General features: G+C 43.7%; 1 protein-coding gene across 3 annotated transcripts; it reads right to left on the reverse strand.

Moving 5' to 3' along the window:
* Positions 1 to 7,149: 7,149 nt before the first annotated feature.
* NUDT7 (nudix hydrolase 7) lies at positions 7,150 to 15,899 on the reverse strand. 3 transcript variants are annotated; one of them, XM_081513891.1, is made up of 4 exons: positions 15,815 to 15,899; positions 13,937 to 14,090; positions 12,726 to 12,884; positions 7,150 to 7,916 (listed from the first exon to the last, which is right to left on the reverse strand). In XM_081513891.1, the coding sequence occupies exons 1-4, from the start codon at positions 15,847 to 15,849 to the stop codon at positions 7,548 to 7,550; spliced, it is 717 nt and encodes a 238-aa protein (XP_081370017.1). In that variant the 5' UTR covers positions 15,850 to 15,899; the 3' UTR covers positions 7,150 to 7,547. The 3 variants fall into 3 exon arrangements, with proteins under 3 accessions (XP_081370017.1, XP_081370019.1, XP_081370018.1); XM_081513893.1 differs by having other exon boundaries at positions 12,726 to 12,994; XM_081513892.1 differs by lacking the exon at positions 12,726 to 12,884.
* Between the last annotated feature and the right edge of the window lie 539 nt (positions 15,900 to 16,438).

Genomic DNA, 16,438 nt, shown 5'->3' on the forward strand with positions numbered 1-16,438 from the left:
CCCACTCTCCCCATCCACCACCCACATCCATTCTCTACGTCTGTGTCTCTAATCCTGGCCTGGAAATAGATTCATCTGCACCATTTTTCTAGATTCCACATGTATGTGTTAATATACAGTATTTGTTTTTCTGACATGCTTCACTCTGTATGAGACTCTATCTAGGTCCATCCACATCTCTCCTTGAGGTTGCTTTGTTCAGTGGTTCTGCAGATTTTGTGAGATCAGTACTCTGCCAATAGTTTCTTTCTTTCTTTTTTTTTTTACTTTAGTTGGAGGCTAATTACTTTACAATATTGTAGTGGTTTTTGCCATACATTGATATGAATCAGCCATGGGTTTACATGTGTTCCCCATCCTGAACCCCCCTCCCACTTCCTCCCATCCCAGTGCACCACCCCTGAGCACCCTGTCTCATGCATCGAACCTGGACTGGCGATCTGTTTCACATATAATATATATGTTTCAATGTTATTCTCTCAGATCACCCCACCCTCACCTTCCCCCATAGAGTACAAAAGACTGTTCTTTATATCTGTGTCTCTTTTTCTGTCTTGCATATAGGGTTATCATTACCATCTTTCTAAATTCCATATATATGCGTTAGTATACTGTATCGGTGTTTTTCTTTCTGGCTTACTTCACTCTGTATAATAGGCTCCAGTTTCATCCACCTCATTAGAACTGATTCAAATGTATTCTTTTTAATAGCTGAGTAATATTCCATTGTGTATATGTACCACAGCTTTCTTATCTATTCGTCTGTTGATGGACAACTAGATTGCTTCCAGGTCCTGGCTATTATAAACAGTGCTGTGATGAACATTGGGGTACACGTGTCTCTTTCAATTCTGGTTTCCTCGTGTGTATGCCCAGCAGTGGGATTGCTGGGTCATATGGCAGTTCTATTTCCAGTTTTTTAAGGAATCTCCACACTGTTCTCCATAGTGGCTGTACTAGTTTGCATTCCCACCAACAGAGTAAGAGGGTTCCTTTTTCTCTGCACCCTCTCCAGAATTTATTGCTTGTAGACTTTTCGATAGCAGCCATTCTGACTGGTGTGAAATGGTACCTCATTGTGGTTTTGATTTGCATTTCTCTGATAATGAGTGATGTTGAGCATATTTTCATGTGTTTGTTAGCCATCTGTATGTCTTCTTTGGAGAAATGTCTGTTTAGTTCTTTGGCCCATTTTTTGATTGGGTCGTTTAGTTTTCTGGAATTGAGGTGCAGGAATTGCTTGTATATTTTTGAGATTAATTGTCAGTTGCTTCATTTGCTATTATTTTCTCCCAATTTGAAGGCTGTCTTTTCACCTTGCTTATAGTTTCCTTCGTTGTGCAAAAGCTTTTAAGTTTAATTAAGTCCCATTTGTTTATTTTTGCTTTTATTTCCAATATTCTGGGAGGTGGGTCATAGAGGATCCTGCTGTGATTTATGTCAGAGAGTGTTTTGCCTATGTTTTCCTCTAGGAGTTTTATAGTTTCTGGTCTTATGTTTAGATCTTTAATTCATTTTGAGTTTATTTTTGTGTATGGTATTAGAAAATGTTCTACCTTCATTCTTTTACAAGTGGTTGACCAGTTTTCCCAGCACCACTTGTTAAAGAGATTGTCTTTTCTCCATTGTATATTCTTGCCTCCTTTGTCAAAGATAAGGTGTCCATAGGTATGTGGATTTATCTCTGGGCTTTCTATTTTGTTCCGTTGATCTATATTTCTGTCTTTGTGCCAGTACCATACTGTCTTGATGACTGTGGGTTTGTACGAGAGCCTGAAGTCAGGCAGATTGATTCCTCCAGTTCCATTCCTCTTTCTCAAGATTGCTTTGGCTAGTCGAGGTTTTTTGTATTTCCATACAAACTGTGAAATTATTTGTTCTAGTTCTGTGAAAAATATCATTGGTAGCTTGATAGGGATTGCATTGAATCTATAGGTTGCTTTGGGTAGTATACTCATTTTCACTATATTGATTATTCCAGTCCATGAACATGGTATGTTTCTCCATCTATTTGTGTCCACTTTTATTTCTTTCATCAGTGTTTTATAGTTTTCTATATATAGGTCTTTTGTTTCTTTAGGTAGATACATTCCTAAGCATTTTATTCTTTTCATTGCAATGATGAATGGTATTGTTTCCTTAATTTCTCTGTTTTCTCATTGTTAGTGTATAGGAATGCAAGGGATTTCTGTGGGTTAATTTTATACCCTGCAACTTTACTATATTCATTGATTAAATAATGCAATAAATGAGATCAAAAACACTCTGGAGGGAACCAACAGTAGAATAATGGAGGCAGAAATAGGATAAGTGAGGTAGAAGATAGAATGGTGGAAATAAATGAAGCAGAGAGGAAAAAAGAAAAAAGAATCAAAAGAATGAAGACAACCTCAGGGACCTCTGGGATAATGTGAAACACCCCAACATTCGAATCATAGGAGTCCCAGAATAAGAAGACAAAAAGAAAGGCCATGAGAAAATACTCGAGGAGATAATAGTTGAAAACTTCCCTAAAACGGGGAAGGAAATAGTCAGATGTCCAAGAAACCCAGAGAGTCCCAAACAGGATAAACCCAAGGCGAAACACCCCAAGCCACATATTAATCAAATTAACAAAGATCAAACACAAAGAACAAACATTAAAAGCAGCAAGGGAAAAACAACAAATAACACACAAGGGGATTTCCATAAGGATAAGAGCTGATCTTTCAATAGAAACTCTTCAGGCTAGAAGGGAATGGCAGGACATACTTAAAGTAATGAAAGAGAATAACCTACAACCCAGATTACTGTACCCAGCAAGGATCTCATTCAGATATGAAGGAGAATTCAAAAGCTTTACAGACAAGCAAAAGCTGAGAGAATTCAGCACCACCAAACCAGCTCTTCAACAAATGCTAAAGGATCTTCTCTAGACAGGAAACACAGAAAGGGTGTACAAACTCAAACCCAAAACAACAAAGTAAATGGAAACGGGATCATACTTATCAATAATTACCTTAAATGTAAATGGGTTGAATGCCCCAACCAAAAGACAAAGACTGGCTGAATGGATACAAAAACAAGACCCTTATATATGCTGTCTACAAGAAACCCACCTCAAAACAAGGGACACATACAGACTGAAAATGAAGGGCTGGAAAAAGATATTTCACGCAAACGGAGACCAAAAAAAGCAGGAGTAGCAATACTCATATCAGAAAAAATAGACTTTAAAATAAAGTCTGTGAAAAGAGACAAAGAAGGACTCTACATAATGATCAAAGGATCAATCCAAAAAGAAGATATAACAATTATAAATATATATGCACCCAACATAGGAGCACTGTAATATGTAAGGCAAATGCTAGCAAGTATGAAAGGGGAAATTAACAATAACACAATAATAGTGGGAGACTTTAATACCCCACTCACACCTATGGATAGATCAACTAAACAGAAAAATAACAAGGAAACACAAACTTTAAATGACACAATGGACCAGCTAGACCTAATTGATATCTATAGGACATTTCACCCCAAAACAACCAATCACCTTTTTCTCAAGTGCCTATGGAACCTTCTCTAGGACAGATCACATCCTGGGCCATAAATCTAGCTTTGGTAAATTAAAAAACAATTGAAATCATTCCAATCATCTTTTCTGACCACAATGCAGTAAGATTAGATCTCAATTACAGGAAAAAAATATTAAAAATTCCAACATATGGAGGCTAAACAACACGCTTCTGAATAACCAACAAATCATAGAAGAAATCAAAAAAGAAATCAAAATATGCATAGAAACGAATGAGAATGAAAACACAACAACCCAAAACCTATGGGACACTGTAAAAGCAGTGCTAAGGGGAAGGTTCATAGCAATACAGGCTTACCTCAAGAAACAAGAAAAAATGTCAAATAAATAACCAAACTCTACACCTAAAGCAACTAGAGAAGGAAGAAATAAAGAACCCCAGGGTTAGTAGAAGGAAAGAAATCTTAAAAATTAAGGCAGAAATAAATGCAAAAGAAACAAAAGAGACCTTAGCAAAAATCAACAAAGCTAAAAGCTGGTTCTTTGAGAAGATAAATAAAACTAACAAACCGTTAGCCAGGCTCATCAAGAAACAAAGGGATAAATCAACAAAATTAGAAATGAAAATGGAGAGATCACAACAGACAACACAGAAATACAAAGGATCATAAGAGGCTACCATCAGCAACTATATGCAAATAAAATGGACAACTTCGAAGAAATCAACAAATTCTTAGAAAAGTATAACTTTCCAAAACTGAACCAGGAAGAAATAGAAAATCTTAACACACTCATCACAAGCACAGAAATTGAAACTGTAATCAAAAATCTTCCAACAAACAAAAGCCCAGGACCAGACGGCTTCACAGCTGAATTCTACCAAAAATTTAGAGAAAAGCTAACACCTATCTTACTCAAACTCTTCCAGAAAATTGCAGAAGAAGGTAAACTTCCAAACTCATTCTATGAGGCCACCATCACCCAAATACCAAAACCAGACAAAGATGCCACAAAAAGAGAAAACTACAGGCCAATATCACTGATGAACATAGATGCAAAAATCCTTAACAAAATTCTAGAAAACAGAATCCAACAACATATTAAAAAGATCATATATCCTGACCAAGTGGGCTTTAAGGAAGCCAGGAATGCAAGGATCCTTTACTATCCACAAATCAATCAATGTAATACACTACATTAACAAACTGAAAGATAAAAACCATATGATTATCTCAATAGATGCAGAAAAAGCCTTTGACAAAATTCAACATCCATTTATGATAAAAAACTCTCCAGAAAGCAGGAATAGAAGGAACATTCCTCAACATAATAAAAACTATATATGACAAACCCACAGCAAACATTATCCTCAATGGTGAAAAATTGAAAGCATTTCCCCTAAAGCCAAGAAGAAGGCAAGGGTGCCCACTCTCACGACTACTATTCAACATAGTTTGGAAGTTTGGGCCACAGCAATCAGAGCAGAAAAAGAAATAAAAGGAATCCAGATAGGAAAAGAAGAATTAAAACTCTGTTTACAGATGACATGATCCTCTACATAGAAAACCCTAAAGACTCTACCTGAAAATTACTACAGCTAATCAATGAATATAGTAAAGTTGCAGGATATAAAATTAACACATAATACTTTCTTTAATTTGAGTCAAACTTCCTAAATGTCTGTCTCTTGTAACAGGATATTTAACTAGAACCCTGAACACAAGTGTCATGAAATAAACCACTAAAAAGGAGGTGGGCAATACCTTCATCACTGTGGTGTTGGTGGTAGTTTAGTCACTCAGTCATGTCCAGCTCGGAGAAGGCAATGGCAACCCACTCCAGTACTCACCTGGACAATCCCATGGACAGAGGAGCCTGGTAGGCTGTGGTCCACGGGGTCAGGAAGAGTCAGACACGACTGAGCGTCTTCACTTTCACTTTTCACTTTCATGCATTGGAGAAGGAAATGGCAACCCACTCCCGTGTTCTTGCCTGGAGAATCCCAGGGACAGAGGAGACTGGTGGGCTGCCGTCTATGGGGTCGCACAGAGTCGGACATGATTGAAGCAACTTAGCAGCAGCAGCAGCATGTCCAGCTCTTTTTGACCCTCTGGACTGTAGCCTGCCAGGCTCCTCTGTCTGTGGAATTATCCTGGCAGGAATACTGGAGTGGGTTGCCATTTCTTCCTCCAGGGGACCTTCTTGACCCAGGGATTGAACCCCCGAGTCTCCTGCCTTGCAGGCAGATTCTTTACCGACTGAGCCAGTTGGGTGGCCATGGATGTCACTCAGAGTGAGGACTTAGGTTGAGTCATCTCTTAGAAACTAGGCAGGTCTGTGGTGTTTGCATAAACAAAGAGTTCGGGAAGTTCTGCACTACCAGAGGTCAACCACTTACCCAGCAATTATACTGCTGTCAGATTGTAAATACACATTTGCAAATTCCTCTATAATTGTTCGGAAACCATGTAGGCCTGTTCCTGCAGGGCTGGTTACAGAATGTTAATGGGTTAACTCACCCAACACCTGCTTTCGAGGTTGGAGCCAGATTCGCACCATTTCAACATTTATGGGGATAAAGCTACAGATTGAATGTTTTCCTCCACCAGCTTTCAGAAAATCAGAATTCAGCAGCAATGGACAGTTGCATGGCTGACTAAATGGATTCAGCGTGTGGGCACCATATTTTCAGCTACAACACAGGACTCCCTCTGTCCCTGATCTGGTTCAGGATGGCTAATACCATAATTAAGGAAAGAAATCTCTGCTAACTCTAAAGTTTGATACATGATGATGCCCCTGTAAGAAGTAGATTTCAAGGGATGCGATTCAGAATATATGTCTCTTTGACTTCTGATTTGAGGGTTGTGCTTGAAATGTGTGTTTTTCTGCTATCATATTAAGGCAGATAATCTGCCCTGATTGTCGGCCTCTCATATTCTTTCAGCTATTTTGGATCATGACTGTCAAACCCCACCAACACCCAAAGTCGTCTCGTGCATGTCCTAGGACCTGTATGTTAGATGTCAGATCACCTTGAATTCTGATTACTGGCAACACCTCAAGTTTGGGTAAATACCCATCCAACCATTTTCAAGTGTTATGGTGTATTATTCAGGCTATAGCTCTGCTGTAACAAAGTGACCCCAATTACAGTGGCAGAAATGACAGTTTTCTTTTTCTCCCATGTAACAGTCCCAAGGGAACAGCCCAGGATGGCAGGTTGCTTTGCTCCAGTCTTTCAGAGATCCAAGCTCTTACAACTTTTAGCTCTGACTTTCCTGCAGGAATTGTCTTCATCTGTAAAGTCAAGCCTGGGTTGCAGATAAATCATGGAAAAGGCAATTGAGGGAGTTTGGTTTATCTCTTAAATTGAAATTGGAGGTGACCAGCAAGAACGATTTCACATCCCATTGGCCTAAATTCAATTTCAGAGCTACATTTAACTGCACTGGAACTTAGTCAATGCTGGTTCTGCCTGGGGAGCTATGGGCTCAGCTTCAACTCTATAGCCAAGGAGGAGGAGGGTGTGTTCTGGTGGCTGGTCAGGAGTTTCTGTCACAGGTAACAACAGAGAGAGAGATTACCTCTTACAAATGAGATCAATGCCATAGGGTCATACATTCAACAAATACTTTTAAAATATTGTTTTTATTTATTTGGCTGTGCTGGGTCTTAGTTGCAGCATACAGGATCAAGTTCTCTGCCCAGGGATTGAACTAGGGCCCCCTGCTTTGAGAGCTCAGAGTCTTAGCCACTGGACCACTTTTCTTACACATGTAAGAAAAGTATTGTTACACATATTGGGGGTGAAACTATGCAATAGTATAAACACATTTTTCTACTTTTGAAAGACTTCTGCTTTTTCAGACAGTAGAGGGCAAGTGGGAAAAAGGCAAGGATTTTTACCTTCAAATTGCAGTAAAAATATTCACACCTGTCAAATTCCAACAGCCGGTGGAATCATTGTTCCGTGGCTAAGCCCACACAAACACTGCTCAGAGAGTCATTTGGGTATTGGTCTCATAAATCATAACTTGTTCAGAGCATGTTTCTGAGGCTTTAGGAAGGACTCTTCGGAGGGTGGTATCAAATCTCTGAGATTAAATTCAACCTCAAAGGAGGGTTTTTCCCCCAAAATCACTAAGGCAATAAACAGGGCACATCTTGCAGTCAGTCCCCGGATGTGGTATGTTGCACCATCTTCAGGGTCCGTGTACTCAAAGCAGTGAACAATAACATGACGACCACAGCGTGTCAGGTGATTCTGATGGTAAACACGGGGACGCAGGAAGTATTCCAGAGGCACCAGGAACACATTCGTAACTTCATCCGGGTTAGGTTTGGCCTCAAAGTTGGAGTCTATAAATCCTACAACCGGCGTTATCCACATATCCTTCTGAAAGCAGAACATGGAAGATAAAAACTGAGAAGTGAGAGATACGGTTTCAAAAAAAAAAAAAGTATGTCTAAAAGCATGCTACTTCTGCATAAACTCAGCTTACAGGCCAAAGCAGTCCGTTACATAAAACTTCCTCTATAAGTAAACTTTATGTCCCTTAAATGGAAATGTAGGCTTCCCTAGCTCAGTGGTAAAGAATCCACCTGCCAATGCGGATTGGAGACAGGAGACGTGGGTTAGACCCCTTGGTCAAGAAGGTCCCCTGGATAAGGAAATGGCAACCGGCTCCAGTATTCTTGCCTGGAGAATCTCATGAACAGAGGAGCCTAGGAGGCTAGTTGGCGGGGAGATTTCTATTTATAAGCACAACTGTTCTGAAATGAATGCAGGGTGCTGTTAAGTGAAAGATTCTACCTGGAGACTTGCGGGGGAGGCCTGGGGTTTAGTGCAGGAGCTTATAAGGGCGGCATGACCTTGAATGAGAAAATGAGACGAATCAGGGAATTCCTGAGAGAAAGTGAGTGGGGAAATCCAGGGAGACATTGTGGGGCTGGGTTCCTACAGACGGATCAACAAGCCTGTGGAAGATCTTGAGGAAGGGCAGCTAAAGCATGTTGAAGAGCAGTGATGTCTCAGACTGTTAACTGAATTAACAAGGCAAGTCAACATCTGAACCGGGAGTGGAAGAGGGGAGCGCGGGCTCGAGACGTCCGTAAGGTGGGACATCTGGGGTCGTGGGCTGCCCAGAGGCTTGGATCCAGCAGCAGCCCTCACTGTGCTTGGCCCGCCTGAAGGTTCAGCCTCTTCTGTCACAAGGTCCCCCCAAAGCAGCCACTGAGATGAAGGCTCAGATGCCAGGGATTTCTTAAGGAAGAGCTCCGAGGACAAAGGGGTGAGGGCAGGAGCAGGGAAGACAGACAGGTAGGGGGAGAGCCAGGCAGGGATGCTGCAGGGAGCTCCAGGGTATAAAGTGTACCTCCGTCTATCCCAGGAGATAATGAGGGGGCTGAGCTTTCATGCCTGGCCTCGGCCTGGCTGGGAGTAAATCAAGACAGTGCTGACTCATGCAGGGGGAAGGTGGGGGGGGGCGCTCCAGGAGCCTGAGGGCATGAGGACTGGAACAGAATCACACAGTGTGTGTGTGTGTGTGTGTGTGTGTGTGTGTGTGTGTGTGTGTGTGAGAAACACAGCCTAAGAGGACCGTTGTGTGTGTGTGTGTGTGTGTGTGTGTGTGAGAAACAAAGCCTAAGAGGACCGTTACCGCATATATACAGAATCGAGAAAAATGGCACTGATGAACCTATCTGCAGGAAGGGAATGGAGCCGCAGACAAAGAGAACAGACTTGTGGGCACAGAGGGGCAAGGAGAGGGTGGGACGACTGCAGAAAGCAGCATCGCCATATATACACTACCGTGTGTCAGACAGACAGCTGGTGAGGAGTTGCTGTGTAACACATGGAGGCCAGCCTGGTGCTCTGTGATGACCTAGAGGGGTGGCATGGGGGAAGGGAGGGAGGCACCAGAGGGAGGTGGTATATGTATAATTACAGCTCATCTGCATTGTTGTATGGCAGAAACCCACACAACACTGTAAAGCAAATTTCCTCCAATTAAGAAATAAATTAAAACAAAGAAAGCATTTGGACAGAGCCTGTAGTGTGTCTCAGTGTGCGCCCGTGGCTGCTCTCTCCATTCACAGCCTGTGGGCCCCTTGTCTAGAATCCATCAGCCTCCCCCAGGTTCTTCATAACAACCTGCTCCTTAAGAAGCTTTACCAATGGAAACTGGATCAGAAAAACACTTGCCCATGGTCACACCCAGCTCCCACTTGGCAGAAACCAGGATTCTACCCCAGGCCTGCTGCCCACATGCTGCAGTCCAGCGTTGAAGTTCTATCAAAATGCTGGTCACCGAATCTCCGAGATGGCACAGCAGCAAGTGGCTCGAAGACCACGGGGCAGCATCCCCAGCTGCGGCTCAGACCCTCCGGAGGTCTCAGGGCCACACCTGTTAGGCAGGTCGTGGGCAGTAACTTTGCATGGCCAGTGCCAGCCCTTGAACTGGCATGTCAGAGTCTAAGGAAATTAGTGAGGGAAAGAAAAAGAATCAAAGCCTCAAAGGGAGATCATGGTTTAAGACTGAATGTGCCAGATGGGGAGTCAGGCATGTTCAACATGGTTCAAGCTTAGCAAAGTAAGAGAGACTGTGGAAACTTGTTGATGAAGCAGCAACTCTGCACAGCCCATGTCTAAAAACACAGGTGTCTGAACTGGCAGGAAAAAAGATGGTATGTGGCAGACATCCCAGGACCCATAAAAGCCTGCATTTTGCCCATTTGCTGAGTTGAAATCCCACGGAGACTGGCTTCTGCTCTGGACATAGGATGAGCCAGGCTTTAGGGCTCCTGGAAGAAGCTGCAGACTATTAGAAACAGCCTCGGAAGTCAGGACACACCACTGAAATGTACTGAAATGTTACAGGAACTGGGCCTTCAGGAAGCGAAGAAAAGGACGGAGACTGGCAGTTATGGGCCATGTGCAGAGAAAAAGAACTGTCCCTCGAGGCCTTTGCAGAGAGAAGCTCATATGTGTATGATACAGTGACATGTATGAAGGTCGGCTGGGGGCTGGAAGGCCTGGGAGGGTTAACACCGGGCATGGGGAAAAGCCAGTGACACCCCAAAACATCTCCAGGCATTGCCCTGTGTTCCCTGAGAGAGAAAATTACCCCCAGTCAAGAATTAGAATTCTGACTAAATTAGATTAGGCTTCTAGGCATTAAATAAATGGCATTTTTGAACCATATTTAAAAGATTTGCAATGTCCAAAAAACAAAATGACCCTCACTGGCACTTCTAAATACAGTACATCCTTCTTGAAAGCCTTTGTTCACTCTAATTTCTCGGTGGTGTGACTGGCATTATATCAGGAGCAGATCATTTGAACACATACACACCTGTGAGGACTGTTGGATGCGATCCCCTTATGAGTAAATTCAGAAGCTCTGGGGACCTTGGAAATGGACTTACTCTCATTTTGGGAACTTATAACCACTACGTGTTTTGTCAAGAGAGTTCTAAAACAAATCTCTAAGACGTCCCGAGAGATCTGCAGCTACCCCCTGAAAAGGGTTCCCATTAGAAAACACAGAAGTAACTGACACATGTCTTGTCTTAATCCCATGTTACTTTTCTCTCTGTCTCGTTTCTTTCTCACTGAGGACACACTTATGGAATGGCCTTTAGCTTCTTCCAAGCTAAATCTCCTGAGAGTGGTGACCTCTCTATTCTTAAAATGGACCCAAGTAAGACAGATGTCAGCATCACTGATCTTCACAAAGGGCAATCTGGCTTTCTAATTTTTAGACATCAGTGGAATTCTTCCTTTGACATAAAAATTCACATGAAAGCCCAATACTGTTTTTTTTTAAATTATACCTATTCAGATAGGTGATGAGTGAAGTTCACCTCTGGGGTATTATTCTTCCCCCAAGCCCATTACCTTAGCTTAACCAGGAGAATAGTATCAGATAAACCCAGATTGAGGAGCATGCAAGAACACAGCTGACCTGTGCACCTCACAACTGTCAAGGTCACGAGAATAAGGGCAGTCTAAGAAACGGGCACAGACCAGAGGATGAGGAGACACGGCAACCAGGCACAACACAGTGTCCTGCGTGAGATCCCGGACAGAAAGGAGGACATCAGTAGAAAGACTAGTGAAAGACAAGTAAAGCGTGAAGTTTAGTGACGGTAAAGTACTGACACTGATTTCTCAGTAGTCACCAATGTACCTCAGTGACGTCCCATGTCAGTAACAGGGGGGCCTGATCATGGCTACATGAGAACTCTCTGTGAAATCAGTAAGCATTCTAAAATTACAAGTTTATATGAAAAATTCTATACCAGTAAAATAATTCTGTTATGCAACTTTAAATTTACCTTATTTACTCCTTCTGCCCTCCTCCAGGGGATCTTCCCGACGTGGGTTTGACCCCTGGGTTGGGAAGATCCCCCCGGAGGAGGGCATGGCAACCCACTCCATTATTCTTGCCTGGAGAATCTCACAGACAGAGGAGCCTGGTGGGCTCCAGTCCATGAGGTCGCAAAGAGTTGGACACAACTGAAGCACCTTAGCACGGCACATCACTCCTTCTAAAGTCAGTTAGTATAACAGTGAGAGTGTTGTGATCGGCTCATATGAAATGAGGTTCAGCTATATCAGTCCCAGGACCCTGTTTGTTGTTTGTTTGTTTGGTGTATGCTATCAAATCCTGCTTCAAAGAGAAACGCAGTTACAAGTAGTGATTGTTTCTAAACAGCTTCCCTAGATCTCTGAATACTGCTCAATTTATGTGATATGGAGAAGCCTGATTCCATGGTATGTGCAAAAATGAGTGCCTTCAGTGGCCTCCGAGGGGCTAAAATTTGGTATGTGGCATGTTCAAGTCTGTGTTATTTTTTCCAGAATTCTCAAAAACAAACCCATCTGGAGAAAAATAAATGTGAACTGAATGTCAACGAAAGAACACTGAGGCATCAACAGGGTTCCACAGCACCCAGTCTGAAAACCACTGATGGCGTTCAGCTCTTTCATTTCTGGATGGGGAAAGGGGGGCCAAGGCAGGAAGTGGGGCTTGCCCAAGGCCTCTTAGCCCACCGGGGGCAAAGTCCACATGTGGGCCAGTCTCTTGACTCTGTACCACATTCCTGAGGGTCATGTTTAGCAAACATAGGATCCCGAAGATAGTGTATCTCCTGCGAGCTCACGCGAGTCTAAGCAAGCCAGCTCCCTCCCGAGCCTTACATCAAACGGCAGTGGCATCAGGCAGCAGATCACCTCCACTTGATGAGGACGCAGCCCCACTTCCTCCTGGGCTTCCCGGAGAGCCGTGGCCACGTCGTCCGCGTCTGTAGGTTCGCACTTACCTCCAGGAAAGCAGACCTCTCCGGGTGACCTTCTCAGCTGGATGTGGAAGGAACAGAGCCGCCATGTGGGAGCCCAAGTTTGGTACCACCCACTCATTCAACAAGTATGTGCTGAACTTCTGTCTTGTGCCAGAGACCATTGCCATACTTGTGGCAACAAGTAGGGAATAAGACCAAAAAGAAAAGTTTTTGTTTTTTTTTTTAACTTGAGTCCTTTAAAAAAGTTGAACTAGGAGAACTACCCTCACTTCTGATTTTTCTCTCCTTGCCCTCCTAAGATACCATATACACACACACAGATTTACACTGATAAGAGAAAAAAGGGAGAACCAAATGGTAATGAAAAGGGCAGTGTTTTGACTGGATAACCTTGATCGAGTGCTTACCAGGGTCTGGCACAATGCTTCAGATGGATTTCTTTTCACTGAGTCTGAACAGTTCCATAAGCAACTATTTTTTAAAATATTTTTAAAAACTGAGATGCAATGTTATTCCTTAAAAAACTTAAAAAATATATTTTTAAAATTAGGACTGATAGTTGATTTGCAATGTTGTGTTAGTTTCTGGTATACAGCAAAGTGATTCAGATACACACATACACACACTATACTGGGGTGGGATTAATCTAAAACAGTGGCTCTTGGTGGGGGTAGTTTTATGCCCCCCATCCCTGCCAAGAGAGCAGGCAATATCTGGAGACATATGTGGTTGTCACAAAGTGTGTGTGGTGTCTGTGTGTGTATGTTACTGGTTTCCAGTGAATACAGGCCAGGGATGTTGTTAAACATCCCATAATGCACGGGGTAACTCCCACAACAAAGAATTATCCAGCCCAAATGACAATGGCTGGATAAGAAACTCTGGCATAAAAGTATTTTAAATTACTTGCTAGCTCAATTGCTTATTTTACTTTCCAAAACTTCTCCGTAAAAAGCCACATTATTCTGTGGCTTCAGGTACCCCTTGAACATCACAACTTTGAAAGTCCAACTGAGAATCTGGAACCTCAAACTATATGTCAGTGACCACATTTCATGGGGTTTTCAAACATCCTGAGACCTTAAGGTCAGGAAACTTTTCGTCACTTACCTTCTCTGACCGGAGTGTGAACAACAGGTAAAGCTTCCCATCTTTAGCCAACAATGGTAGAAGGATCGAACATTTGTTAGATGAACAGTGAGAATATCTGGTCCCAAAGTCATGCTTTTTTAAGCGGGCCTTAGCGTCATCTATCAAACTGTTTCTAAAACGGAAACAAACCACACAGTTTAGTAACCAGAGTTATGATAAAAAGCTCCTAAACTGGATGACTTTTCTGCTTTGTTATGTGTCCTGGTATTTAGCATTTCTAGACTCAGTGTACTTTTTAATAATATGACAGCAATAATAATACCCAAATCATGTGACTTTTCGTAAGATAAAATGAGGCAAAAATTACTAAGAACCCAGTTTAGTACCTGAGTTCACTTTAAAATCTAAATTAATTTTGAATGATGGTAAAATATTATTTCAACTGTGCAACAGTTCAGTGTTTAAACCCACAGTAATACTCAGGAAGACAGATTTGCAGAGCAAGTTCATTGTTACAAAGGTTACACCATCGTAAGGTTAAGGGCTTTCTCTTAACCTGGCCCTTATGTCACATTATCAAACCCTTGTCTTCAAATACCTTATAACAGTGGTTCCCAAATGTAAGCAGCAACAGAATCACCCAAGGGCTTGTTACAACATAGACTGCTGGGTCCACTTGTGACTTAGTAAAATGCAAGTATTTAGACTTCAACCACACATCGTTCTCTGAATCCATAACTATGGGTTAAGGCAGTTTTGCATAAGGGGCAAAAGCAGGTGTTTAAGTGAGCCAGACTGGTTTCAAAGTGTTAGGACTGACCTCTCTAAGACCCCCTTTCCTGATGTGTAACATGTTAAGGATGTTTGTAAGGATTAAGTGATACAGTTCTGTGGCTGCCATTTAAATGTCTCAGTCCTTAGATGCATAGTTGCTTGCCAGAGATGTCTGCTATTTCTTGCCTCTTTCTAGGAGGTAGGATGTTCAATAATGTAGTTAGGAAACTGCAGTGGGTGTCAAAAATGCCCAAATGGCCTGAAAAGAGTCACAGGAATGCTGGCACTGGAGGGGACTCCAGAGTACATCCTAGTGCACACCGGCCGGTGTCCAGAAAAGGAAAGTGGCCCGACCAGTAATGTGAGGGACTGCTCAAGAGTGTGGCGCCCAGAACTGAGCAGAGGGACCAGCAGAAGCAACAGTCTGCAAAACCGTCCACATAAGGAGCTGGTGCTCGGAGTAGTCGCTAGGTAAACACCGAACACCGACAGTAGCAGCCACCCCTATTCTGGGCATGGGCTCATCTCACCTTCTTTGCTTGCTTTTCTTTTTTTTTTTTTTTTTTTATAAATTTATTTATTTTACTTGGGGGCTAATTACTTTACAATATTGTAATAGTTTTTGCCATACATTGACAAGAATCAGCCATGGGTTTACATGTGTTCCCCTTCCCGAACCCCCCACCCACCTCCCTCCCCCTCCCATCCCTCTGGAGCTTGCTTTTCTCATTAAGGTGAAAACACGATCACATCCAGGCTCAGAGAGGTTGCGTAACTGAGGCTGGAAGTAGCCCGGGCACCTTGAACCGGGCGCTGCCTGGTGCGGGCTCGCGGTCCCTGACGGCTGAGGCTCGGCAAGCTGAAGAGGGAAGCCCTCGGGGGCCGTGCGCCCCCCAAGTGTGCAAACCCGGCTCTGTCTTTGGCGGGGGAAGGCGCGAAGGCCCGGGGACCCTGCGAGCTGCCAAAGGAGGTGAGCGTGGGGCTCCGGAAGGCGGGCAGGGGGGACCCGCAACAAGTAGCCAGAAGGCCCCGGCCACCCACGGCCCGCAACCTGTCCGGCCGCGCGGTGATCAAGGCCGTGCCAGGCCCGGCTCGGGGTGCCAGGGGCCGGGGAGGCCTTACCTGACCGGTTCCTGGGGAGGGCCGGGTCGCGACATCGTCCGGCGAAAAGTTTGCTTCCGGCCGGCAACGCCTCCTAGGAAAGTCTGCCGGACGAGCATGCGCAGAGCAGCTCCGGGCCTGGGGCGGGGAGAGAGGCGGGGCCTGGAGGTGGGGGCGGGGCCTAGCTTAGGACCCAGGCCGGGACTAGAGCCGTAGGCGGAGGATCGTATCGGGGCGGGGCGAGGCGGGGAGAGGCGTGAGGGCGTGGCTAGTGGGGGCGTGGCGTGAGGGCGGTGCTAGCGGGGCGGGGCAGTGCTAATAGGACTTAAGTTCTCGCCTTCCCGGTCGTGCAGAGTTTTTTCTTCAGTCAGTCAGTTCAGTCGCTCAGTCGTGTCCAACTCTGCGACCCCATGGACTGCAGCACGCCAGGCCTCCCTGTCTATCAGCTTTCCCTCAAATGCAAGAGCTAAAGGAGGAATTCTGAAATTGACAGTTGTTGAAAAGGGGGGAAGGGTGAAAATGCAGTGATGGTGACTTGAGAGAATTCTAACATTCGTATTCACCGTTGCTAGGAGGTCAAGTTGGCTCAGTTTTTCTAAACAGCAGTCCGCACATGTTTATCCAGCACCTACTTAGTGCTGGATG

Source organism: Giraffa tippelskirchi, chromosome 7 (assembly GCF_054371585.1).
Source record: "Giraffa tippelskirchi isolate mGirTip1 chromosome 7, T2T-mGirTip1v1.2.pri, whole genome shotgun sequence".
Lineage (NCBI taxonomy): Eukaryota > Metazoa > Chordata > Mammalia > Artiodactyla > Giraffidae > Giraffa > Giraffa tippelskirchi.